Source organism: Linepithema humile, chromosome 3 (genome assembly GCF_040581485.1).
Source record: "Linepithema humile isolate Giens D197 chromosome 3, Lhum_UNIL_v1.0, whole genome shotgun sequence".
Taxonomy (NCBI): domain Eukaryota; kingdom Metazoa; phylum Arthropoda; class Insecta; order Hymenoptera; family Formicidae; genus Linepithema; species Linepithema humile.
Genome location: NC_090130.1, coordinates 12,561,135 through 12,589,051, shown reverse-complemented (window position 1 = coordinate 12,589,051; position 27,917 = coordinate 12,561,135). Strand labels below are relative to the sequence as shown.

Sequence of the window (27,917 nt, the reverse complement as noted above, 5' to 3'; positions counted from 1 at the left end):
TTATATTAAATAAATGAATTTATTTGTTATTATTATATATAATAGCCTTGATAATTTGATCTTACAATATATAGCCATTAAGAATATTATATCGTTATAAATTTTAAATGCAGTAATCAATTTTATTATTTTTATGTACTTCTTAATATTCATAATATCTTTTATTATTAATTTCCAATTTTTTTTTACTTTCATTACGCGTATTACGCCTTTTTACGTAGTTTGTCATTACTTTTAATTTTTTTTGTTTTTTGTTATATTTATTTTATACTTATTCCATTTTTATTCATATTTTTATTACTTGTACATTCAAATTTTGCGCTATTTGACGTTGCATTTGGGGCAACAATTTGATTGGCTATTCCTACATTTGGCCGCCATTATGCGCAATGATACACCTTATATTTTTACATCATGGGTGAAACTTCCTGAAAGGAGATGATAACATGTTAATGTTGGGATTGAAGCAGATAGGGCGACTGACTATAATGCGATTAAATAAGAGGAACCATGGTTGGGCTGGCCACCACGGCACGACAACCACCCCCTCCGCTTCGTCGGAGATAATTTTACGTAGAACCTTTAGAATTAGGATAAAAGGGGAGAATGCATAGAAATAAAAGCTACCCCAGTGTAACGAAAAGGCATCGATTGCCTCCGCGAGAGGAGCTGGAAGTCAAGAAATAAATCTAGCGCATTTGCTGTTGATGCGAATAAGTCAATATCGAACTGCCCGAAACGATGATTGATTATACTAAAATATCGATGATCTAGGGTCCATTCCGTTCCCTCGGAGACTACCCTAGACTCAGCGTCTGCCTCGCAATTTTGGGCTGAGGGAATATATGCAGCATAGATGAAGATATTCCGGTCTGCACACCAAATCCAGATTTCCCTAGGTAAATTAGATAAGAGTGGAAATTTTATGGAGCCCATGTGATTAATGTAAGACAGGGCTGTAGAGTTATCTACCCTGAGAAGAACGCTGGAGTTCGAAAGATGAGCGGCGAAACAGCGAAGAGCGTGAAAAACCGCTAGTAGTTCTAGATAATTAATGTGGAATTGCTTCTCTTCTGGTGACCAAAAACCGTGTGAACGCCTATTGCTACAAACAGCGCCCCAACCTGTGAGGGAGGCGTCTGAGAAGATCTCAAGGGCGAAGAGACCTGATCTGATGGGATTCTCTTGAGATTTGTCCGCAAAAATGTTCTTCCACCAGTGGAGATCCTCCCTGATCGATGAAGGGAGAGACATTTGAGCCTTGAAGTCGCCTCCTGTAGATGTAAGAGCCTATAAAACTGGCTAAATAGCGAATTTTGCAACTGCTCCTGGCAAGGATATCCAAGGATCTCTGGAATAATTTCTCCCTCCTGTCAGGGAGGATGGAAACTGTAAAAGATGTTGTGTTAAAAATAAAACCAAGGAAGCGACAAGAACTTGTCGAGGAGGAAACGCCCCTGCGTTCGTTAATGAGAAATCCTAAAGATAACAGCAACTGTCTTGTTGCCTTGATATTCCTCCGGCACTGATTATGCGATGGCGCTATGAGGAGAAAATCGTCCAGATAAATCACCGAAACTTTTAACCCTGAGGAAATATGCTACTGGCCTTAGAATCTTAGTACAAATGTAAGGTGCCGAAGCCAGGCCAAAGGGTAGGACACGGAATTGGTATAGATGACCGAGGAAACGAAAACTAAGGAATTTCCTATCGTTCTGGTGTACCGGAACACGGAGATATGCGTCCTCCAGGTCAATGGAGGCGAGATAATCTCCTGGAGAAATGAGGCGAATAACGGTCTTCCAGTCCTCCATCTTGAAATGCGGTGCACAAATAAACCGATTGAGGTCCTTCGGGTTGAGAATAGATCTCCAACCTCCTGAGGGTTTTTCAATCAAGAAAAATGAGGACAGATATTGACCCTCACAGTCCACGGTCGGCTCTATTGCTCCCTTAGTTAAAAGTCTGGCAATCTCCTGGGAACAGCGCTGCTCCTCGAAGCAGGATAAGAAAACTGAAGGTTCTCTGGCTTGAGAGGGTGGTTGCCGGATGAGGGGTAGCCTATACCCCGAAATGGCTTGTAGGATCCTTGGATCCGAAGTAATTATTTCCCATTGAGACCGAAAAAGGGCTAGTCTGCCGCCCACTATTACCTCAGTGTTAACTAGTGTCTCCTCGACCTCGAGTGGAACCTGGGATAGTAGTGACGGCGATTTGTGTTCGCTCCTGGCCTCCTGGATGCCGTCCTCGGGCGGGGCGCAGCGGCTCGGGCCTTTCCCGAACTAGATGCAGTCGTGCGTACTGACTGAGAGATCGGCTGCTGAAGTTGTCTGGATATCTGTACCGGGATTCTGATGATCTCCTTAAACGATTTCTGCATTGCTGCTACCTTCTTTATTCGGTCTCCAAAGGAGGTCCCGAAGAGAAGCTCATCCGAAGGGATAGCATTTACAGTGTCCTTGGCTGCAAGATTGAGTGCGGGCATGATTTCTGTCCGTCTAGATTTGGAAAGCTGATAGAAAAGGTCAGCCAGGATTCTGGCACCATCATTAACCTTAGCCACTGCTGAACCTGCCTCCGACGTGAGAAATGATTAAGTGGCCGGGCAGAGAAAATCCGAAATGGCCTTGCCAAGGGCGCAAAGGGCCTTGCCAAGTTGATCCTGATTTTCGCAGACAAAATCATCCCTCTTGATCACAGAGTTTCCCTTGAGAGCCACTCGACATTCTTGGTTTAATGCCGGGGCTTTGAGAAAAGCCGCTGTGTCCGGCGGAGAGTATTTTTTGAAAAGTCGATCACGTTGATCCGTGACAAGGCCAGAATGCGTGAGATCCTGCCACGTCTGGATTACTATTTTGTCCCAGAAAGAGACCTTCTCTATGTCTCGCTCTCCAAACAATTGTTTGGCCAGAGAAAACGGCGGTGACCTCGCCGGAGACAGAGATATCCAGAAGAGAGCTAGCCTGAAGCAAACCTTGCTCAGGGCCTGGAGGAGACAAGTCATCCTCGCCTGCATCAGATGTACGAAGTTGATGAGACTGTCTGTGAAAGCAGGTTGTGTCGTCATGCCGCCTGTATTTCGCAAATACAGATCCAGCAGTATGCATACACACCTGATGGGTCCGCTGGCACGAGAGGTGCTTCGAGATTGACCTCCGAGTAGGATCCCGAATGAATGCCTGACCCTTGAATCATCTGCGGGGAAGCAGAGAGAACAGACCGTTACGGGGAGGGGCGACGGGGCGCCATAACCTCACTCTGTGAAAGGATGTCAATCAAGTGTGACATCTTTTCCTCTAAACCCGCAATCCTATCTGCCGACGGTGATCTTCTCCTTCTGGCTGTGTGAGACTTCTTTCCCATTCCTGAAAAGACAAGAATTCACAGTATTGAGAAATGAGAAAAAAGCACGAGTTGAGGAGTCGCACAACAGGAAAACAATGATAGCCGTGGCGATAATAGGGCGCGGCCTGCGTGCAGGCAGGCGGCGCGTTTTTTGAATCTGGCTTCAAAACCTGTTGAGGATAGCGCAGCGGAACGCTACTACAATTATATCCATCCGGACGAGACCTGGCATAATTGTGGCTATTAAACATACCGTTTGGTGTGAATGTAGCCTCATCCGTTCACAAAATGCGATTGGGGAAAAATGCATTGTGTCGATACCGAGCGAGAAACCCTGTTTGTATTTCGCCGATTGTTAGTATAAATTTTTTAATTTTAAAATAAACAATTAATAACAATAATAAAGATACCTTGGCAGAAATAAATGCGTTGCTCCTCATCTCTCGGCAAAAGATGCTGCACTCTCTGATAATGATACGGATGCAATCCGTTTTGCCGAAGAGTACGGTGCACCAAGTTTCGCGAAAGACCGAGCGCCCGGGCCACATGACGCACACTGTTTGAAGGATTTTCCTCAAATGCTCTTAAAATCGCTTCTTTTACATTTACATCAAAGGCTGGCACATTTTGACCAGCATTTTCACAATTTGGCAAAAGATTCCCCGTTTCTCGCCCGCGATGGATTAAACGTAAAATGACATGATGGTTTGGATGTCGATTACGTTCCGGATATTGTTCCGCGTAATAACGAGCTGCAGCACGAGCATTTTCTCCGGCTCTTCCATACGCGACAATCATGTCCACATATTCTCGCGCCGTATACTTTTCTGCCATTTTTTATGAAAAACGTTCTTACTGAAACGCACTAGTCGAATGCTAGACACCAACTGTTGCAGAGTAACAAATTTCATAAATAAAGAAAACTGTTCTATGTATACTAAATTAGTTCTAACAATATTTATCATTTGCAGTCAATAATTAAGTCGTGGCGGAATAAGCAAAAGCGGAATATCCGTAACTAATAATTATTACAATTAAATATTGCGTATTATTACATTTTTTAATATTTTTATATTAACCAGTCAAATTTTATTTGTGTATTACAAGCTTTCTTGTCGAGTTTGTGTTTATTAATATTATAATTAAAATTTGCGTATTATTACATTTTCAATTATTATATTAACCAGTCAATTTTAATTTATGTATTACAAGATTTCTTGTCGAGTTTGTGTTTATTATTAATAATTATTATCAATTATTGTATTAATTTTATGAAAAACATTAATCTGATAGTAATGATAATAACCAAACATTTTTATATTACACCAAGCGAAGTATTGCACAAAAATTTTCGTGTTACACCAAGCGAAGTATGCGCAAAAATTAAAATTGACTGGAAATTAATAAATGTTGAAACTAATTTAGGATCTGACAAAAAGCACATTAGTATTGTCTAATATATATATTAAACGCGAACATTCTCTGTTGTTTCTTTATAAAATCACACCTCGATAACCAAAAACTCTGTGTAAAATCAACACATATATATATATACATTTATACACTTATTTCACTTAATACGAATTTCTAACAAATTTAGTCACTCGCACTACACTGCTCTGGATAAGTACTCTTAAGTATGCATAGTGCAAATGGCCAAATTTGTTAGACCGAATTCACTATAATTACTTTTTTTTTATTTTAACACTTTCTGAACTGAAAGGTTATGTAAATGCCAAACAAACGTAAGCGCGCGCCGCGCGGCTTCTCAGCGCCATCAGCGCACCTAACGTCAGAAACTTGCAGATTCCACCATCTGCACAAAGTACACTTTCTGTCCACTAATTATCTAACTACAGAATACTGAGAGTGTACACTTCTGCATTTTAAGATCGAAAAAAATTTTTTTTATGAAGAATACTATTATTTTTGATATACACTATCTTTATTCGTCTCCACAACACGTTATATATACATTTTACGACCGATACTAATATATAAATGTAATTAATATATACATCAAAACTGCGAGCTGACAGGTCTGAGCGCCGCCATGTTAGAAAATGTTGATGACGCTGACCAATAAGACACGAGCGACATACATCTCAACGCGACATCCTAGCGAGATGATTTTCTAGATTTCTCGACTTTAAATGCATATATTTATTTTTATAAAGCACACAGAGCAAAAACAAGCAGACTTTTCTTATGTAATTTGGGTATGCGCTATCGATTGAGCCTATTGCCAACTCAATCGGCTCAGCCGTTATCGAGATCCGATAATCTCGGCTCGTCTCAACTTTCGGGCTCGCGTAAAGATACACGGTCGGTCTTGCGCTACGCGTGAACTTGGCGCGAGACACTACCGTGTCTCTTGATAGCTACCCAGGGAGAAACGTAAAGTCGAATAGATGTCTAGTTGACGTCTATTCGATAGATCTAAAATAAGTTGATTTTTGCATCTCGGTAGACGTCGAAATGGTTTCTATTAGACACATCTACTAGACGTCTTGTAGATGTCTTATAAATGTTGATTAGACGCCTTATATAAAGCTCGTATCAAACCATGCATTAACAATTAAAATTGAAATTTGACTAAACAGAACTAAGAAATTTTAGTTTTTTGTCCTGATTAATTAAATTCCAATCTTCAATCTTTAATACGTAGTTTGATATGGGCTTAACCCAACGGATTGTTAATATATGTTAATGTTACGTCCTGATCAGACTACACGATTCTTTTCTTTTCATTAAATACCAGACCTAGTAAACGCGGAACCAACAAAACTCTTAAGAAATATTATAACGCCAGAGCTGTTTTTCTCATGAGACACCAGGAGCTCGAATCTTCTCACGGAGAAAAATAGCATGGATATTTCAAAATACCTTGGCCGCTCAGCGTGCCTATCGTCGCCAGAAAAACCGTAAAAGTCAAAACTTCGCGGTAGCTGGAGTCCTTAACCGACTCCAGACGGTTAGAGTAAGAGATAAAAAGAAAAAACTGGCACCAACTAGTCATACTCTTGGATTCTACCTACGGGAACTCTAGCTAGTAGATAGGGTTTTACCGAGTAACGATCGGGGAATGACCGCAGTCGCATGCCGAGAAGGCGCGACACCTGATACGGCGCACGTGTTTAGTAGGTCTGGGAAACCGAGATGCATTAGTCGCACTCTCCACGCGACACCAAGGGCACGCGACAGTCGTAAACTGTCAAATTTATTAGATCAGTGACCCAAGGCTTTGCGAACTTATATACCGATTCTTAACCACCCAATCCGAAAGCCGAGAATCGGGGCAAGCACTTCTATAGACCACCCATCATTCCATCGTATGGTCTAAAGACTACGCCCACCCAGATCTTAAGACACTGAGATGCACCCCACCTATACTAATTAACACCAACCGGGTTACGCCACCTCAAAAACCTACCCCCATCATATATGGACCCGAAACGACGCTATTCCTTATTCGTTAGGGCCTCTTTCTTCCTATCTCATTTCAAGTAACCTAGTCATCTAAACCCAATCCTATTAGCTAAAAATGACGCCATCCTCCCCCACATTAAAAATTTTCTCGCAAGACTAATTCCTATTCGATCCCCGCTCCAAAAACCTAAGATTTTCCAAAGGGATCTACCCCAAAGAAAAAGTATAAAAACCCGTGTTCTGGTGGCTCCGGACACAATCACACACAGTTTTTCAAGCAGTTTGCGCAGTTATTCCGTTTAGCTCAGTTTCTCGAAACAGTTTTTCGAGTAGTTCGGGGGCGCGAATCAAAGAGTAAAATCAGTTGATACTTTGTCGCGACCATCTCGTGGTGCATCTCAAGTAGAAGGCCCATCACCCTGACGACACCATCCCGCAGTAGGGTGCCCACTCGTTTACAAAAGGGTCCGACGCCTATACAACACCTTCCCTCAACGGGGCGCCTGCTCAGAACCACCGAACATATTCAACGCGATCCGAAACTACTCTGCAACGAGTAAGTCAGTTCATTTCTCTTTATTTTATTATTTCTTCTGTCCTCCCTCCGGAAAAATAAAACACTCACACACACACACACATACACACACACACTTGTAAAGAATACATAAATAAAATTATTAATATATGCGATTAAGAATTAAGTTTTTGTATCCTAATTATAAATTCAATCAAATTAAAATGTTGTCTTTAATAAATTAAACTTTTGTTCTTTTTCATTTAACCACACCCTCCTCGTTCGTCACCCCCTCACACCTTCCCTCTCAAATTGCGCACAAAGGTTCCGCCCCGGGTAATAGGGATTCAATTCCTTGACCCAAAAAGGGAACCACGAGCGGTTGACTTGTTGACGGAGTAAAAACGACTCTTCCAGTCGCTGACCCGTCGCAAGTCCTAAACGTGCCGCTCGGCTCGTGCGGTCAGGTCCGTTTACGTCGATCGCCGAGCCCAACGAAAAAAATTCTACATCTATCAGGACGTAACATTAATAAACTGTCAAAATTATAGCTTCGTGTAATGTAATGTCAGATTTATTCATATGTACTACATAAGTACATTTTTAAAAAAATAATATATATTTTTTTATATAATTTGTACATAGTACATAAGTATATTCTTAAAAAAATAATATACATTTTTGATAATCTGTCAAAAATTTTTATCTAATTTGTCGACAAAGTATTTAAAAATATAAAAACTTTACTGAATTAAAGAATATAATTTGTACATAGTATACATAAGTATATTCTTAAATAAATAATATACATTTTTGATAATCTCAGTTAAAAATTTTTATCTAATTTGTCGACAAAGTATTTAAAAATATAAAAACTTTACTGAATTAAAGAATACAAATAAAACAAAAATAGTTATTAATAAAGATTTTAAATCGGTTTAAAACAATCATAAAATTTTTTTTTGTTTAAGCTTTTCTACCTTTGGCATTTCGCAACCATGACCTGAGGGATATTAATGCTTCACTTAGATCACTTTCTTCAAATTTCAACAAAAGTGTACCTGAAAAAATTAACACACGTACGAATTAAAAAATATCATTCACAAAATTAAAAAAATAGGAATAAGAAAAAAAAAAAAATTAATAAAGTTTAAAAATTATACAATAAAAAAGCTTATAAACAAAAACAAGTGATAATGTAAATAAATATTGAGCTAGATCTCTCTTTTTCTCTTGCTCTTCTCTTTTTCTTCCTTCCTTTTTCCTTAATTAAGTTTTAAAAAGCATATTACATATATATATTATATGTATACTATATATAAATATTTGCGTGCATGTGCGCTTCGCGGAAACCAAGCTCTTCATTCAATCACTAACCTTGTACTAATTCCCATAATTTGGTAGATTTAAAAGCAAATTTAGCTCCATGACCATCAAAGTTGAACTGTTGAGCAAGAGAGTTACTCATAAGGTTTGACATAAGCTTAGGTATTGCTCGAGCTTCATCATTGCCCAAAGAAAAAGACTTTAAATAGTAGCACTGAAATAAAACATGAATTTTGATATAAAAATAAATACATACATAGATACATTATCATAATTAAGTTAAAAAAATATATAGTTTAATCATTAGGACAACCAAAGTATGCTACGGCCTTTTTTTTCATCATTTGAATAAAAAATGTTTTTGCCAAAACCAAACTCAAGGTTATCGGAAATAATTTTATTACATTGAACATTCACCATAAAAACATGTAAAACATTACTCACTGTGTCTGCAAGCTGTATATCGTTTGAAAGAAATTTCTCAAATCTTTTGACCTGCTCTATAGTATCTAAAGGAAGTGCAGGCATATTTGAAGGTTTAGATAGAATTTTTTCTTCTGGCAGTAAAATTCTGTTCATTTTAGATTGATTTATAAGTATCATGTCAAGTTTGACTCTCATGTTGTCCACTTTTTTATCCAATTTTGTTAGGAATTCTTTCAAATCTGTATATTATATAATAGATCATTAAATAATTAATAAAAAACTGAGAAAAAATAGACACATGTATACTTTTTATTAGTTTCAAATTGATGTTTAAAACAATTTAACACTAAATCTACCGCAGTTAAATAACCGTTTTCAAATTTTGTTTTAAACAGTTTTGCATTTTTATCGCATCATCATAACTTCACGACTTTTCTTAATTATAAGTAGATTTAGTGTTAAGAAAACGAGTTGACTTTTTTTCCTAAACAATATATTATTAAACATAGTTTATAATATATATAATACTAAACCTGTATTCCAGTTTGTCGAAGCAGTCTGTGATAGAGTTAATGAGTCAGTTTCATCTATTTCTTCAGTGGCAAATTCATTTAACTCTCTTGATGATTTCTGATGTATATCACTTATTGTGGATAAATTACAGGGACGCTGAATCTGAATTGGGTTTTGAATCTTATTTGATGGAGATTGATAGAAAGACCCAGACTGAGTGTCATTGAACATCTCATTACCAAGTGATGACTCTTCAATAAGTTGCATGTTTAACGATGACACAATTGACGACGATTGTGAGTCAGACTTGCAACTCTCATTTGTCTCAAAATTTTCCTCTAGCGGTTCAGAGCACAATGTGCTATGAACTACTTTCATTTTTACAGGTAACTTATATATATTTTCCAAAGACATTGCTTTCTTTCGTTGCTGTGCCTTATCAGCTGCCTGCTGTCTCAGATTAATAATTTTATGCAGTAACTTGTTCTGCTTAACACTGGCTGTAGTCGGAGCAGTTACTGTCTTGCCTTGCTTCTTATTAGAAACAACTATCAGTGGATTAATATTCTCCTTTAAAGCAATGTTTAAAGACTTCCTTGGAGATGAATTAGCGGCAAAAGGTGGTGGAAGAGGAGCAGCTGGTATTTTTGATTTTGATTTATCTTGCTTGCATTTTTTAGATCTATCAGAACTAGATGAATCATCGTCAGATGAGAATGGATTTATAAATCGTTTTCTTCTCATGCCCCTGCCCATCTGACATCCTGAATCACTTTCATAGGCAGATGCAAATTGTTCAAAACCTCTTGCGGCATTTCTTGCAGCAATATATGTTTCTGTGACAAATATAAAATAAAGTTGTTAGGAGTGCACAAATTTCACTCACTCACGTACTCTTTTTTTCTTTCTCTTTTTGCGAAACAATATCATAATTTATAATAAAGTAAAATTCCTAACATATATAATACTTTTAGAACTTTAAAATATATTAAATCTTATAAAAACAAAGTTAAAAATAAATTTCTTTTATTTTCTAAAAAAAATATAGTGATATCTGAAAGTTGTACCAAATATGTTATAGTTTATTACTACGCTTCGACATTATTTAAAATGTTATATTCAATAAAAAAAAAAACTAATTTTGTGTTTCTAAACATATAATACTCTTATGTGTATTTATTTATCAAAAGTAAACTCTTAAAGATATTTGTAACTGTCATATTACATTTCCTGTTATCTATTGATTTAATTAATAATTATAAGCTCAAATATTTCAGTAAGATATTCTGAAAAAAATAAAATTGAGATTTAAAATCACTTGGCGTGTCTCATTTATAAAAAATTAATTAAAAATATAATGTTCTATAGATTAACAATTATAACTAATATATTCGGAAATTTGTAAATTTATGTTTTAGTTTGATTCGGGCACGCCAAATTCTTTTAAGTCTTGATTTTACTTTTTTTAATATAACATACTTCACTTTTTTTAACATAATATTATAAAACATACCATAATATCTTTTAACTTCTACTTCCAACTGTTGCCAGGTTTCATCTGCTCTTGCCTCGGAACGCACTAATTTGCCCGCAATTGAATTATTCTTTGGCCAAAGAATCTTTCCAATCATATTTTTATCAATTTGTACTAACCATTTGGCCAGAGCAACCTCATAATAAACGTTATCATCTTCCGCAGTTGGTAAAAATTTTACAACAATAAACTGCAACATAAAATAATAAAATGTAAAATAAATGAATAAATTGCAAAGCTTTTTAATAATACAAAATAAAGAGTAAGTATAGAAAATTGATAAATACATAAGCAAATTTATGAATCTTTATCAGCCATAATCCAATTTTGATAAGATTTGTAAAAACACAAATGTAGAAAAAATAGTGCAAAAAATACTCCTGATATGAGTGTAATCCACTATTGACTGAGTAAAAATTAATTGATTTGCTTTATTAAATAAATTTTAAAATCATAAGAAACTAACATGATTCATGAAATTGCATTCACATATAATATATACGTATTGCAGACACATATAATGTACCAGCAGCACATGTGTCAGAAAGTGAAAGATCGCACAAACAATTGAATCATTACAATAATGGCATAGTATGCAACAATGGAACACATAGAAAAAACTGCAGACCATCAGGCATTAACCAACATTTGGCTTCTATATTTTCCACAGAAATGACGTGTCTTACATTGTCTAAATTTGAAACTTTTAATATGCCTAATCTTGAGGAAGGAAGTGGATAGGTGTAATAATCTTCCATTTGATGAAATTTGTTGCCAATTAGAAATACCAAATTGTTTCTTTGAACAATGTTAACAAGAACATAAATATTTTCTTCAGATGTCCTAAAGCATGAATTTTTATGACCAATTTTCAATTTTACATTATCAGTGCACAAACAACGAAAATGGGAACCATTGATTTGTTCTTCTGCGTTTATGTACATCTGTGAGAGAGACAGAACTTTTCTTCCATTTGACAATTTAACTGGCACTTTTTTTGTTCGCTCCAAATCGCGATAGGCAACTTGATGTAAAGGTTTATAACACGATTTTAAAGAACTTTTCAAAGATTTCAAAAAATTCTCGTACACAAATGCGCTAAAATTATCTAATGGTCCATAATCTTTGCACTCTTGTGACAAATGACATAAAGAATGAATATTATATACCACAAACTTATTGCCGTATAAAATTGCAGAATGCCGGATAAATATTAACAGCAATTTATGAGCATAATTACACATCAATTTGACTAGTACAGGACTACATAAAATGTACACAGCAGCTTGAAAAAGCAAATAATGTTTGTACACATCTTCTTTTAAAACATGTTTAAACACAAGAAGTCCATCATAAAGACATAAACGTCGTTCCTCTGTGCCTTTATACATTTTCCAGTAGTCCAATGGTCTGGGTGGTCGATTAAAATCACTTGGACAAAAAGCAGTAAGAAATATGAGCAAATCAGAAACTCTGCTTTTGTCTTTTCGTGAAAGCTTCCAGGGTCCATTCCACTCTATCCAGGCGGAAAGCAATCGTCTAAAGGCACCATGCCATACTAAATGAAAAGAATCAAGTCTGAATTGTGATATCATATTTGCAATTCTAAGTAAAATAGTCTCTCCAATGTGATGCAATTGATCATCTCGATTTCTAAAAGATTCATCTGTGCGTAGTGGGGCATCCAAATCCAAAAAAATCATACGGCCATCGATATATTCTCCCATAACAGTACATTTCTCACATGCACCGTAACCATTGTGACCCACACAACATTTCACAAGAGAACGTGCAGGAGCATCTAAGATAAAGTTTCTTAAAATAAATGGATATCTGACACCATTGCATATATATCCATGTTCTAAAAGATGTTCTATTTCAGCAACAAAATCATGCAAATAAGAGTGAACATCAACGGGATCCCATTCACCAACATACAAACCAATCAAAAAAGGTTCGTTATCTGTATGTACAAGACGACCCAACACTGGCCAAAATTTTAAACGTGTACTTTTTGTTATAGGCAATCCATCCATGTTAACATCAATAGTTATGTTGCCATATTTGTCCAAATAATTATCCAATAACATTGCATCTAAATTTTTCACAATTCCTTTATACCACAACATTGATCCATCAGGAAGTTCACAGATATCAAGATGTTTAGGTGTTCGCAGCAAAGTCTTGTAACTTTTTGGTAAAGTTGGAAAGATTGGGTTTAATCTAAGTAACAAATTATCGAGCTTTTTTTTTGAAATATATCCGTCATAAATAGCCCACTCTCTCAAATTTTCTGCAACATAGTTAGCCTTCTGCTCCTCAGTTTCAAAATAATTTTCTTTTATATCTTTATCGTAATCATTGCTATTTTCTGAAGCATCATCTTCTTGATCAACTTCATCTTGCAATACAATGTCATCATTTTCATCATCTGACAAATCAAGCACCTCAATCACTTCTTGTTCATTATATTCTGCTTGTTCTCTTTCATTTTCATTATTTTCCAAGACAAATGCTTGAGGAATATTAATATCTTGCGCTTCATTTATTTCTACTATATCATTCTGAATTCTAAGTGGACTTCTATCTGAGACAGAGTTTCTATCACTGACATCCATGTACTCCTCGTCTGAAGACGTATTATTAGGCTCAATAATTCTGTTCCTTAACCTCTCAATCAATGTCACTTTTTCAAGATTCTTTTCTGCCCGCTTCACTCTTTGCATAAAATGTTTTCGCAACTGCATAAAAATATAATATAATACTTTAGTAATATAGTATAAGTACTTTAGAAATCTTAAATATTATATTACATTATATTACACAATTATGTACTGTGTTATTACACAGTATTGCTTTAAATATTATTGAAGCATGTGCTAAGAAAAAATACAGCATTGTAGTGTACTGTGCTTTAATGATATTTCAGATATTACAAAAGAGCGTAACAATTTATTGTACTGTAGTAATATCTTAAATATTATTATAAAGTGCAATACATTACAATTATGTACAATGTTTTATTATAATATGCAATATTGTTTTAAGGATCACTGAAACATATACTGAGAAAAAATACAGCATTGTAGGATGCTTGGGTAGCTTGGGATGCTTGGTAGGATGCTTTCCTTGGGAAAAGAATCGTGCACTTACCGGTTTTTCTTCATTCTCCATTTTCCACTGTTTTATAGCAGCACACACGAGACAAAACAGCACAGCACGTGAATAGGTTACGGCCAGTGATGCAAGATCGAGCATCCTGCATCAAGCACCACATGAGGGGAAGAACCCCCACCATGGCGGCACCACACAAGCGAGCATCTCGCATCTAGCGTACGACTCATATGCTATTGGAATGGCGAGTGCACACGGACGCGTGACATCAGCGATGCTCGCTTGTTGGTGCCGCCATGGTGGGGGCTCTTCCCTTCATGTGGTGCTTGATGCAGGATGCTCGATCTTGCATCACTGGTTACGGCATTCGCGCGGCAATACTTATTGAGCCTGAGCGGTATGAAAGGCAACGTAACCAATCATATAAATGATCGATATTGATTGGTCAATATAGCACCCGCAAAAATCAAAATTACTAAAACAATTTTTCCGTAAAAATATTATATATATATATATATAATATTAAGATAATATAATATTAAAGAACAATTTATAATCGATTATAATTATATATGCTGCTGACAGCCTCGAGTAAAAGAGAACAGACATAATGCTATCTCTTTCTTTTTGCAGATATAGCTATCGACCATATATGTAGACATCATTATTAATTTTATAATCTCCAAAATCATGACCGACAGAAATTGATTCGCGTAAATACAAAGTAAATATTAATATTAGACCAAAAATACATTTTATGAGATTATTTTTTTAACCACAAAATTTTTGTGTTTTTATCCTGATGAGGCTATACCCGAGTAGAAATTTGATCAGGCGTGCCTTGTGTCATATAAGGCCCTAATTAGATATAAATAGGGCATGCCTGACTACGGCATGCCAGATCAGTACCTTTATAGGACCTTTTTTACTCTCGTATGTAATATATAATTAAGGCATATCTAATACGGCATCAGTTAGGACCTTCTCTAAGTTGCCCTAAAAAATCTTTACAGTAAAATCTGGTAAAGTAAGAATCAGGATCTTTATGAGTTTTTTTTTCAATATATAAATTTGAAAGATGTCACTCTGATATGCCAGAGTAATGAAATCCTTATGGCAATTTTTCTCAATTTCTTCTAACAAAAAATTTTCAAAAGTAAATTTGTCTATGATAAAGCATCAATTAGGGCTTTTTTATTTGACTAATATTATCATTGTAGAAACTACGATTTTTTTTCTTTTATTACGATATTTAGATTTATTTTTTATATACTTGATGTATAATTAATAAAAGGTACTGTGTAAGAATTTTTTTGGTGTATGAATGATAAGTAATATTTTAAAATAACTTGAATTTAACTATATATTTCTGATATTAACAAATTTAAGTTTATTAAAATTAAAATTATTTCACAAATTTTGGACTCTCTGGTTCATATTTGGCGGAATTATTGCTAATTGTTTCATAATTTGCAAAAGACTGGGACGGATTTCGCTTTATACGGCACCAAAACACAATAGAAAATAAAATTCTCAATCCAAAAAAGCCACAGGATAACAAACATGATAATGATAAAGAGAATAAAATAATGAATCAAGTAATTGAGAGCTTCAGCGAAGAAGACAGCAACGATGAAGAATAGTGAAATAGTTAAAAAAAAAATTAAGATTTTTAAACGTAAGAATATTTTATTTCGTTTTTGTTATTTTGTGTTTTTTTTTTATAAATGATAAACGGATGTTATGATTTGAACAGATGTTTATGTTATGTGGATTTATATGTCAGCTTGTTTATATTTTGTTTTTAAGCGTGCATTTTTTATCTCTTGAAAAATGTTTAAAAAATGTAAAGATTAAATTCTTAGTATTATTTTTTTACTAATTCTGTAAATTCTTTAAAAATCTTAATGTTCTAAATAAATAATAAAAATATTTAAAATATTCAAATTTATAGTTATTTATTTTAGAGCCTGACAGCATCCTTATGTCAATCCTATTAAGGCTCTTTTTCTTTATCCTGATGTTGTCCTGATAATATGCCTGAAAAGGTCCTCATGAATCCGGCTAATGTGGTTCTTATTAGGTAAATGAAATTCGGTCCTGACTATGCAACGCGTTACACATCTTGTCAGAACCAAATCAGGTGACCTTACCAGGGCCAGATTATATATTACGGCACTCTGATTTGGACCTGCTCAGACATTTAATAAAATTTCTACTCGGGTATTGCATTAATATATTTACTTATTGTTAAAAGTCTATTAGACATCTATTAGATGTCGAAAGATAATTTGTAATCCAAACAGTGTTTGATAAACAATACATCGCTATTGTGTAAATATTAAGTTTTAATTTTGTATAAGGAAATAAATGACACAAAATTACATGGCATCTAATTTAGATATTTCTAGACATTATTTTAGACTAGATGGCTCCGACATCTAATAGACGTATATCCGATCTTGTGTTTCTCCCTGGGTAGCCAAGAGAGCGTCCCTCCCACCGCTCTGCCGCGCTTTGTATTATGCTATGCTGGGTGGATCCTACTCGCCGCGCGTTCGGCGCTCGAGAAATACTTGCGCGGATTGGCGGATCTTTATTAATTATTTTCTAATTAATTATTGAACATTTCGCAAAGTGGTAAAGGACTTACTTATTCAGTTTGACCCGCTCTATCTGTACACGACGGTTGGGCTGCGAACTTTGGGACACCCTATATACCTTTTCCATTTCTATTTTCTATAAAAAAAAATAACTTTTTATCACAGTTGAATACGATTTTAAATTCAAAAGTAACACCTTTATATTAATTATAATATATAGTATATTAATGTAAAGAAAATCCCGACACACTTATACTGGTGTCAAACCTTTCTTAAAAATTTAAATCTGCCGCGGAACCGACAGAGCTTTACTTATCGGCGAAGTAGCAGACACTGAATGGGAAAGGAACTGATAGAGGGAGAGAGATGAAGATTGAAGAGAAAAGACACGTGTTGTAAATGTGCGACGAATTGTTAAGTTAAACTCGGAAAGAGGAATAACATACCTGAAATAGAGGCTTTAAATGTTGTTTCTTCTGTTTTACAGGTATGAATTCATAAAGAAACGATTTTGTACATAATGTAAATAAACTCCACTTCTGTTTTACAGTGAAACACATCATCGTCTTTATTTTCGAAATATCTCAGAATTTTGACCGGAGATATAAAGAACTTATTAGATCAAAATTTTGACCACAGATATAAAGAACTTATTAGATTAATATAATACGTAAATTATAGGCAGTCTTAAAGCACGGCCATCGAAAGGCTAAAAGAAATATAAAACAAAATCAAAAAAATAATACAAAAGATTCAATTTTCCGAATCACTTTCTGAATTGTTGTTTTCTTCATTGGAATTCTCCCTTTCATTGTTTCTCTGGAAAACAATTTGTTGCCCTCTACCATATCTCTGTTCGATTTCACGTTTGATTTGCTGCCTTGGACCCAGTGGGAGCCTTTTCCGTCGTTTTTTGTCTCGACATCGCTGTTTAGCAATGCGCAAAACCTCCTGCATTGTCTGCGCGAATTCACGACTCCCTACTCTCCTATTGCACAGTACTAGACCATCTGCAAATGATAAATAAAAGTGGTTTGTCCAATATTATTAAAAAGTGAAGAAAGAGACCCCGCGCAAATCTTATGGAAACGTTCTTTTGGTCAAATTCGCTAAAATTGAAATATGTTAAAATTCGGAGGTTCCTGAAGAAAAGTGTCAATAGACACAACCTCGTGGTATGGTTAGTTTTGGAAATATACGCGATCAACGATCGCTACGTCATTGTGTCGATGCACCCATACACGTGATTATGAACTTTTTAAAGCGTTATTGAGAATATATAAAAGTCCGTTCTATTTATAAATAATGTACACTTTCTATTAATAAAAGTTCACAAAATTTGAATACAAATACAGTTTATCATAATTTTTCGTACATATTTTGCCAACGGGAATACAATATGTAACTTAAAAAGAGTAGTACATACTACATTACCAAAATATATCTCTGCCATTTTAGAGTTGTACATAGAACGGGTTCCTTCAGCTCTAACCCACGTAAAATTTGTCACCAACTCTTCATGAAGGGTTTCTTTCAGAAATTGGTTCAGCGTTTCCTTGACAGTTCCTCTGCCGACGGACGATAGATACAATTTCTGCATAACATATATTTCCATTAATATGTTACAATTGTAATGGATGGTTTTTTTTCGTGCATTTATTAATTATATACTCATGGAAAAAATAAGAATCTCCTGTTTTTTTGTGAAAAAAGGTTCATTTTTCAGACGTCGTAACATTGGAATGGGAAGATGTAGAAAGACGTATAAAAATGGAATTTTAAACTTGAACTGTATACTTTACACTGCTTTACAAAGCTTACTAAATTTTCTGTTTTGCCTGTTTTGAACATTTAAACAAAAAATGTCCACGTGCAAAGCATCAAGACAATAATTTCCAGACTTCGCTACTTTTTTTTTTTTTTTTAGGTGGAGAAATTCTTTATGGATACCCGTGATCCTCGGGAGAGAACCACGGGTTATGTGGGAGTCTCCCGGGAATTGAAGTTCCCGGGCATACCCACTAAAACTCCACCAGTGACCCACGCTGACCTTATTTGGGAGGGTCCAGGGAACCGCCTGTGGCATTACTTCCTGAACCCTCCCGGTCTGTCACCTTAACCGCGACCCCTCACGTCCGGGTTTTGATACCCGGACTGCCCATAACTGGGCCTTAATTATTTATTTGGGAAAGCAGGGTCACCTCTGCTCCCCCACGCCCTCCAGATGTTGGTGAGAGGCGGGATTGATGCATAGACCCCCGTCCACGCACCAACCCCCCAAACCACCCAATCAGGGCCAGCCATGCTAATAGCAGGACTGACCCCGTCAGGCAGCTACTCCCAGGGGAGCAAAATAAAGCTTGGGGACTCCAATCCCTAGGACTCCTACCCCCCCCCCCTGAAATCCCCTCTTTTAGTGAGGGGGAGGAGGAAGAGGAGTGCGGATTGGCTGACTCCCTTGGGAGCGCCTCTCAGCCGCCCTCCTCTCCTCCATCAGTTTCCTCGCGTATTCCGTCAGGCGACTGAGTTGTCTCTTCGCTTTCTCCATTCGCCTGTCGGAATCCCACCCTTCTTCGTCAGACTCCGTGTCTAACGTTGTGGAGGAGAGACGGTAGAAGAAGCTGCTATTTCTATTTCCTTCCTCCTTACCTCTCTTTTTCTCCGGCATCTGGCTGCCCTTTTTTCTCCCCCCATTTGATAAAGATTGGGGGGGGCCTGTGCCCCTTTTCCCTTTTTAGGGGAAGTGGGGGGGAGGTTCCTGCGTCTTCTTGACGGGGATTACTTCCACCCTCCTTTTCCTCAGAGCCGCCACTTTGGTTTGGGGAGGTTTAGTGCTCCCCCCCCTTGGCGACTTATGGGGAGACGTGGGAGGAACTGTCTGTTTTCTCCCCATCTCTTCCTTTCTCTCGAGGGTGGGGGTTGGAGAAGGGCCTTGCATGGCCACTCCATCCCCTCTCTTCCTTCCTTTCCGAGCTTTGGGGGGTTTCGTGCTCCCCCTCCTCGGTGATTTGGAAGGAGACGTGGGAGGATCCCTCATTCTTCCTCCCGTCTCCTCCTTCCTCTTTCGAATAGGGATGGGAAAGGGGTTTTGAGTGGCCCTCCCATCTCCTACCTTTCCCTCCTTTTCAAGGGGGAGTAGTGATCCCCTCCTCTCCTTGGCCGGTGTTGGACTTGGAGGTATTCCCTCCTCATCCTCCATCATAGCACAAAGGTCGGGAAAAAGGATTATTAGGGGGATGGAGTGAGAACTTCCGTCCCTCCCCCCTTTTCCCGGTGCGCCCTCCTCATCCAACTCCATTGCTGGAGTGGACAGGATAGAGGGAATACTCTTCCCCTTCTCTCTTCCCGCTGGGAGGGGTTCTGAGAGAGGAGCTGGCCCTCCCCCTTTTTCCTCTTTGCAGGCGGGCTGCAGCCCCTCTCTCCTCCGGGTCTGTGTATGGGCGTTTCGTATGCCCGGCGCAGACCTCACCTCCGTTTTGGAGGGAAGGGATTCGGGGTCCCTTCCTCCTCCGGGGCTTTTGCCCTCTCCTAATGGCGCTTGCGCGCGTTCTCCGCGAATCTCCTCAAGGAGGACGAGGAGAATTCGTAATATTTTGTGGGCTTCTGCCCACAAATCTCCGTCCGCAGTAGTCCGTTCGTCCAGGGCGCCTGCGTGGCACGCCCTGAATGGCCCGTCGCAAGATGACAACAGAAGGGGCACCGGGACCGGATACCCCCCTCGCCGGCCTCTGGGGTTCCGAGGCCCCTGAGGCGGTACGGTTGTCCTCCTTGTCATCATATTATTTTATCGATTGTAATTTTTTAAAAAAGTTGTCTTTTCCGGGTTTTTTATCGTGATTTTCCTTCCACTAGGACGGTTGTCGACCAAGACTTACGAGCCCGTCCTGCCCGGGTTTTATATTCGGAGTTCCTTTTCCTAAGGTGTGCTCTTCGACCCCTGTTGCCTCACCCCAATCCATTCTGGGACCAGCATCCCGATCCGGAGAGGGAGATCATCGACGTGGCCTCACCTCAATCCATCCTGGGACCGAAGTCCCGATCCGGAAAGGGAGATCATTGACCCAGAGGAGCCTTGGCACCACGACAAGGTGGCACACCGTCGCCAAGGATCAATCACTATACCTAAATATTTTATAGTTTCATAATATTTTATTTTGTTATTGTCGTATTTAAGGTTGGGTAGTCTCTCTTTGTTAAATTTACCTTTTAGCATTAAGGCCTTTGTTTTTTCCAGCGAGATCTCTAATTTATTTATGTTTGTCCACTCTTTTATTTTGTTAAACACTTCCTGCCACTGATTCGAGTTCTATCCTTGAATTTCCTTCTATTATTACAGCTAGGTCATAAGCGATGTACTCGCAGTTTTGAACTTTATCGTTTAACAAACTGTCCATGACCATATTCCAAATTATAGGCCCAAGTATTGATCTTTGTGGACATCCTTTACACATTTTCTTAGTTATTACTTCGTCTTCCGATCTTACTACTAACTCTCTATTTTCAAAATAGTTTTTAATTAGATTAAATATTTTACTTGAACAGTTAGACTTTGTTATCCTGTATAATATTCTTTGCCACCAAAGATTATCGAACGCGCCTTTTATGTCCATAAAAACTCTTATAACATATTTTTTGTCCGTTGTTTTAGTGTGTAATATTAATTTATGTATTGCGTCTTCTGTTGATTGTCTAGGCTTAAATCCAAATTGGTCATTACTTGCCAAACCAAGATCATTGTAATATTCTATTAACCAAGATTATCTTTTCATATACTTTTGCAATGGTTGGTAGCAATGATATCGGCCTGTATGATCCCGGTTGACTTGGATTTCTATCTTTTGATTTTAGGATAATTATGATTTCTGCTTTTTTCCATTTATTGGGAAATATTTCCTTCTTGAAACAATTATTTAATAATATTATTAGGACCTCTTTTTTGTTTTTGTTTTATTATCTCAGCGTTTAAATAGTCAAGACCCGGGGCCTTTTTGTCTTTTGTTCTTTTTAAAGCTGTTTCTATTTTCTGTATAGTGATTAGTTGTTCAATGTTTTTGTTTTGATATTTTACGCATATGTTTTTTATTTCTTGATGTTTGTGGTTTTCTATTGTTTTATCATCTTCTGGTGCTATATTATATAAGATTTCAGTAATTGTTGTCCAGTCCTGTGTTATCTCATTTTCTTTTTTAACTGTATGGTAAATTTCTGGTTTTTAAAATATTTCTATTGTTATCTTGCTGTTTCCCATGGATCTTTACTAGCTGATTCCTTAATAAAGTTTTTCCATGAATTTATTTTACTTTTTTTTATTAATTGATTATATTCTTTCTTAATCTTTTTGTATATCCTTTTGTATGTCTTTCTTTCTCCCTATTTTCTTCTTCTAATTTGTTAAACCTTCTAAACGTTTTAATTCTTTTTTTTATTTTTATTTACTTCATGCCTTTTGTTTTCTATTTTTACATTTCACCAGGGGACCTTTCGTTCAATCTTCCTTTTGTTTAATACATTTTTATATATATTTCATGGGTCACCTTAACAAAGAACTCACTACAATCCTTCGGTTGTCATCTCTTCCATTCCTTTTAATGTTTTATCGTCAAATTTTTCTTGCGTTAATTTTTTGAAGTTATTCCAATCCGCCGATTTAATATTGTACTTTTTTGTTATCTCTTTTGCTCTTTTGTTTTTATTTTGATTATTTATTTCGAAGTATATACAGCTGTGATCACTGTTCGTCCAGTTGTCCTTGACTTGCCATGTTTCTATTGAGTGTCTCATGTCTCTTGTCAATGTAATATTTATGTTAGAACTTCCATTTACTGTCCAGAAAGTTGGCGGGTTCCCGTCTTTGTTTATTATTGTTAAGTCGTTTTTGTTAACAAATTCCTTTAGTTTTTCGCTTTTTTCGTCAGTTTCTTTGTTATACCATAATATCGATTTAGCATTAAAGTGTTCGCGATCGAAATGAGACTACGATCGGAACAGAGAGGTGCCGGGTGCGCTCAGAGAGAGCGAAGGGTAAGATTGGCGACAAGGAAAGAACGGAGCGAGCAGCGAAAGGAACGAGAAGGAGAGAGAACGCTGGCGGTCGCACGAACCGGCAACCGAGCGAGAGAAAGAGAGCTAAATGGAATTAAGTGAGCGAAAAGTGAGGACCCGCAGGCGCGGGGAAACGGATCAAATCGTATGAGCGCGATAAATGTTTGTAGAGCGATGATACTTGCAGAATAATGCACTTTATTGTCAATAATTAATCAAACGAAATTAACAAAAGTTCGCTGGCGATTAAGCCCGTCGATTACGTTCACGCGACAAGCGTCTAAATCTCGCAAAAAAAGAAAAGATTCGAGAAACAGCTGATTTCGAAGCCCGAAACTAAGCTTTCGTACGCTTGAGACGAAAAATGAGAAAACTAATTACTAGCACTCAGTGACTTGAAGCGTCTTCTCACTCGGAATTGAAGAAAGCTTCTGGTTTTGCAAAAATGACCGAGTGAAACGCCTGTCCGGTTGATCGGCTTGCGACCGCCTTTTTCACATCGGAGAGAGGGCCAGATGATCGATGATGATTCGTGCAGATCTAAACTCAAGCGCCAAAGAGGGGAACGCTATCTCTGATGATTTTGAAATTTTCGTCTTTTCAACGCTTCTCTCGTGGCCTTCGCTGTTAGAAGTAAAAATAAAAACAATAGCAGCAGCTCACTCGAGATTGTTTACCGAGGCATGTTTTTCCGCGGCGAACGCTAAACATGGTCATATTCTGCCCGTTAATGTGAATTTGTTACAACGTATACGATAACGAATTATAAAGACAAAATTATAGAAATATATGACGAAAAAGAAATTATAAAAACGACATAACGCACGCAGCGCGAAGCTCGATCGTTAACAAAAGTCACCTGTTATAATTATTTTGTTTCTCCCTAGCTTCTCAATAAACATTAGGACATTCTATGTACATCCTATGTATATACAAATATGTATATTGTATATTCTATGTATATACAAAAAATGTGAAAAGTATATAAAGCGCATATCCTATGTATGTGAAATAATTACCACATGTATGTACATAGGATGTCCATAGTACATACATAGGTTATTCCAAAAATATGCAGTGTACATTCGTGGTATATACATGGAGTGTATTCCGAGGATGTGCAGTGCACGTTCGCAATATGTACATAGGATATACTCCGAGGATGTGCAATACACATTCGTGGCATGTACGTGAGGTACATTCTATGTATGTACATAGTATATACAGTGTTTTTTAATAATAAACAATTTTCATAAACAATTTTCATTCATTCGGATATTTATCTACCCAATTTTTGAACAATCAGTTTATTTAAATTCCCTGTGTTGGAATTCAAATATTAAACTGATAGAAAAAGTTATTACATCTCCAAATTGAAGATTTCAATATTATTACCCGCCTTTTGCAAGTTTTATATAGTTTTCTTAATTAAAACTTAAATACGAGACAGATAGCACATAATGTGTCACATAACGGCAAGCGAACGAACTAATTACTGATTCTATGTATATTCATACGATATTCTATGTATATCCATAAATGTACCTACATCAGCGTATATCGTATGTATGTACGTTACATGTATTATATACACATGGAATGTACACGAGGTATATTCTATGTATGTACAGGCAGCGATCTCGTTCAAATATACATTCTATGTATATCCATAAATGTACCTACATACATCAGCGTATACCGTATATACAGTGGCGTGCAAAAGTTTCCGGCCAGCGACATTTTGCATTCAAATGTATAAAAAAAATAGCCTAATCAAATTTTAACCATTATCAGATATAAGCACAAGATGTAGGAAATAAGATAATGTAGTGAAAAAATATTGTTTATGTTTGTGAAAATATTTATTGTCATAATTGTCATATGTACATGTGCAAAAGTTTCCGGTCACTTTATACTAGGAGAGAAACTATTAGTCTAAATATATTCTATAATGCATTTTAGTTAGTTAAACTATATTTTAGCATCAATATTTTGTAACTATACCCTTTGCAGTGATAACAGCGGTACAACGATGTGGCATCGACTTAATTAGTCGATTAATGCAAGCAGGTGAAATTTTACTTTATTCTTCTTTCAATGATTTGAATAATGCGGCCTTATTTGAATGTGTATGTTTTCGAACTTGACGATTTACTTCTTCCCACAAGTGTTCAATTGGATTCTAGTCCGGTGATTGAGATGGCCAGCTTAAAACTGTCACATTTTTAGCAGAAAACCACTCCTTTAACAACTTTGATGTATGCTTCGGGTCATTATCCTGTTGAAATATCCAATCTTGTGACATTTTTTCTTCAGCATATGTTAATAAATTTTTTTCTAAAATATCCTTGTAAATAACAGCGTTCATAATTCCGTTGATCTCGACAAGTGGACCGACTCCTTGCGCAGAGAAAACTCCCCATACCGTCACACTTCCTCCACCGTGCTTTACGGTAGGAATTTGATACCGCACATCATTTCTGCTACCAATAGGACGTCGTATATGTTGTCTACTATCGCTTCCAAAAAGATTAAATTTGGATTCGTCTGAAAAAGCTACTTTTTTCCAATCTTTGATTGTCCAATTTTGATGATCTTTGGCAAATTGTAATCGGGCTTTCTTGTTCTTTTTACTAATTAATGGTTTTTTAATACCTATACGTCCAAAAAGTCTTACATCATGTAGTCTTCGTGTCACAGTACTACGGTTAACATCAGCAAGGTTTTCGTCCTGTAGCTCGCGTGCAATTTCGGCAGCAGTTTTCTTGACATTCGCATTTGATTTGCGCTTAACGACAAGATCTACTTTTTTTGATGTTTTTCGTGGCCTTCCACTACGTGGGCGATCTTTGAAACCGTATCCAGCACAATACTTAGCAATAATATCATTCACGGTTGATTTACCTATTGTTAATAATGAAGCCATTTCACGAGAAGACTTTCCATCTTCTGAAAATTTAATTACTCTCTCACGTATTTGGATTTGCATATGCCGAGCCATGTTTATGCTTCGACGACTTTCTATAAACTAAATGTAATCATTTAACGCGCTACTATTTGTAAACAAACTATTTAAATCCTATTGTGAGTCAAATATATTAAGTGGCCGGAAACTTTTGCACATGTACATATGACAATTATGACAATAAATATTTTCACAAACATCAACAATATTTTTTCACTACATTATCTTATTTCCTACATCTTGTGCTTATATCTGATAATGGTTAAAATTTGATTAGACTATTTTTTTATACATTTGAATGCAAAATGTCGCTGGCCGGAAACTTTTGCACGCCACTGTATGTATATTACATGCAGGATTGGGAAGTAACGCGTTACTTGTAACGCCGTTACCGTTACAATTACTTTTTTTCGGTAATTGTAACGGTAACGGCGTTACAATTTTTTTTTGTAACGAAAAAAGTAACTGTTACATTTTTCGGTAACGAGTAACGAATTTACCCATACAGAACATAATTTGTATTACATATCTAATAGATATTCTCGGAAGATATTAGAGATATCCATAAATATATAGGAAACAGCCATTAGATATGCTTTAAATATCCAAATGTCCGCAATACGAATTTTTATAAATATCCACTGGATATGTAGATTAATGTCCATTGAACATCTATATCACCCACACAGCACGAAAGGTTTCTATAAGGTTTCTGAAAGGTTTCATGAAAGGATTGAAACCTTTAAAAAAGCTTTCAAAAAAATATTTCTAAAATGTTTAAATGTCCGTTTTTGAATCTATCAGTAATGTTTTCAAAAATCTTTTATAAACCTTTCCATAAACATTTTAAAAACATTCCTTCAAAGTGTACAGAAACATTTAAAAAAACCTTTTTTTAAAGCAGTATGTAAAAGCTTTTAAAAAAATATCTGGAAACGTTCTAAAAACCATTCTTTAAACATTTTTATAAGTATGTTATAAATTGTTTGAAAAACCTTTCAAAAAATGTTTTTAAAATGATTATATGTCCGTTTTTTAATCCATTAGTAATGTTTCCCAAAATCTTTTATAAACCTTTCAATAAATGTTTCAAAGACGTTTTTTCAAAGTGTATAGAAACATTTTAAAAAAGATTTATACAAGCAGTTTGTAAAAGCTTTCAAAAAAATATCTGGAAACATTCTAAAAACCATTCTTTAAACATTTTTATAAGTATGTTATAAATTGTTTAAAAAACCTTTCAAAAAATGTTTTTAAAATAATTATATGTTCGGTTTTTAATCTATCAGTAATGCTTCCAAAATTCTTTTATAAACCTTTCAGTAAATGTTTAAAAAACATTTTTTTTAAATATATAGTATTATTTAAGAAAACTGTTTTAAAAGTAGCTCGTAAAAGCAAATAGCTGGACACGTTTTAAAAATGATTTTTAAACTATTTTATAAATTGTTACTGGAATCTTATAAATATTTCTGTAATTACTATTTATCAAAAAATATTGTACCGATATTCAAATGTTTTCTTGTTAATATTTATAAGTAATATATATAATTTTTTTAGATTTTACATCTTTTTATGAAAGCTAATAATAGAATAGTTTTGTTTGTTATAAATATTTTTATACATTATTTTATAAAAAAAAGTCGATTTAATTTGCTTCCAAACATTTTAATTTTTTTATACCACCTCACTAATAAAAAATTTGAGGTTTACGTTTTTAACATATGAGAAGATAACCGTTTTAGAATGCATCATAAAGTATCTAAAAATATTGTAGAAACCTATATTGATAAATATTTTTAAATTATATGATTAAGTTTATATGGTATATATTTAAAGAAATATTCAGTTTGGAAATGCTTCCAAAAATGTAATTGAGAATGTTTTAAAAACCACACTTTCATCATTTTTTAAAATGTTTTATAAATCTTTTCAGAAACCTATCAAAAAATGTTTCTATAAATGATTTTTACGTTGATTTTGCATTCCTCTGTTAATGCGAAGAAAACAACTCTTTAAAAAATGAGACTTTCCAATAATTTTTTTTATTTTTTATTATAAAACGAATACAAAACACAAATATTAATTATAATTTCAGTTTCTATT

The 27,917-nt window shown here is 35.8% G+C and overlaps 2 protein-coding genes across 2 annotated transcripts; both read right to left on the bottom strand.

The window, feature by feature from the left end:
* Positions 1-797: 797 nt before the first annotated feature.
* Positions 798-2,485, bottom strand: LOC136998945 (uncharacterized). Its single transcript, XM_067352332.1, has 4 exons — positions 2,345-2,485; positions 1,574-2,282; positions 973-1,274; positions 798-872 (listed from the first exon to the last, which is right to left on the bottom strand). Exons 1-4 carry the CDS (start codon positions 2,483-2,485, stop codon positions 798-800), a joined length of 1,227 nt encoding a protein of 408 aa, XP_067208433.1.
* Positions 2,486-6,753: 4,268 nt separating this feature from the next.
* Positions 6,754-11,325, bottom strand: LOC136998605 (uncharacterized). Its single transcript, XM_067351567.1, has 4 exons — positions 11,067-11,325; positions 9,574-10,389; positions 9,059-9,279; positions 6,754-8,828 (listed from the first exon to the last, which is right to left on the bottom strand). The coding sequence occupies exons 1-4, from the start codon at positions 11,284-11,286 to the stop codon at positions 8,661-8,663; spliced, it is 1,425 nt and encodes a 474-aa protein (XP_067207668.1). The 5' UTR covers positions 11,287-11,325; the 3' UTR covers positions 6,754-8,660.
* Positions 11,326-27,917: the final 16,592 nt, after the last annotated feature.

Bases quoted from the DNA above. Each gene is read 5' to 3' on its own strand.
- LOC136998945 (XM_067352332.1), bottom strand. From the start codon at position 2,485: ATGCCCGCACTCAATCTTGCAGCCAAGGACACTGTAAATGCTATCCCT. The intron at 2,283-2,344 runs GTACAGATATCC...GACTGCATCTAG, and splicing joins AGGAGATCATCAGAATCCCG to TTCGGGAAAGGCCCGAGCCG. The intron at 873-972 runs GTAGATAACTCT...TTTGGTGTGCAG, and splicing joins ACTCCAGCGTTCTTCTCAGG to ACCGGAATATCTTCATCTAT.
- LOC136998605 (XM_067351567.1), bottom strand. From the start codon at position 11,286: ATGTTGCAGTTTATTGTTGTAAAATTTTTACCAACTGCGGAAGATGAT. The intron at 9,280-9,573 runs GTTTAGTATTAT...TATAATATACAG, and splicing joins TTCGACAAACTGGAATACAG to ATTTGAAAGAATTCCTAACA. The intron at 8,829-9,058 runs GTGAGTAATGTT...GTTTTATTTCAG, and splicing joins ATATACAGCTTGCAGACACA to TGCTACTATTTAAAGTCTTT.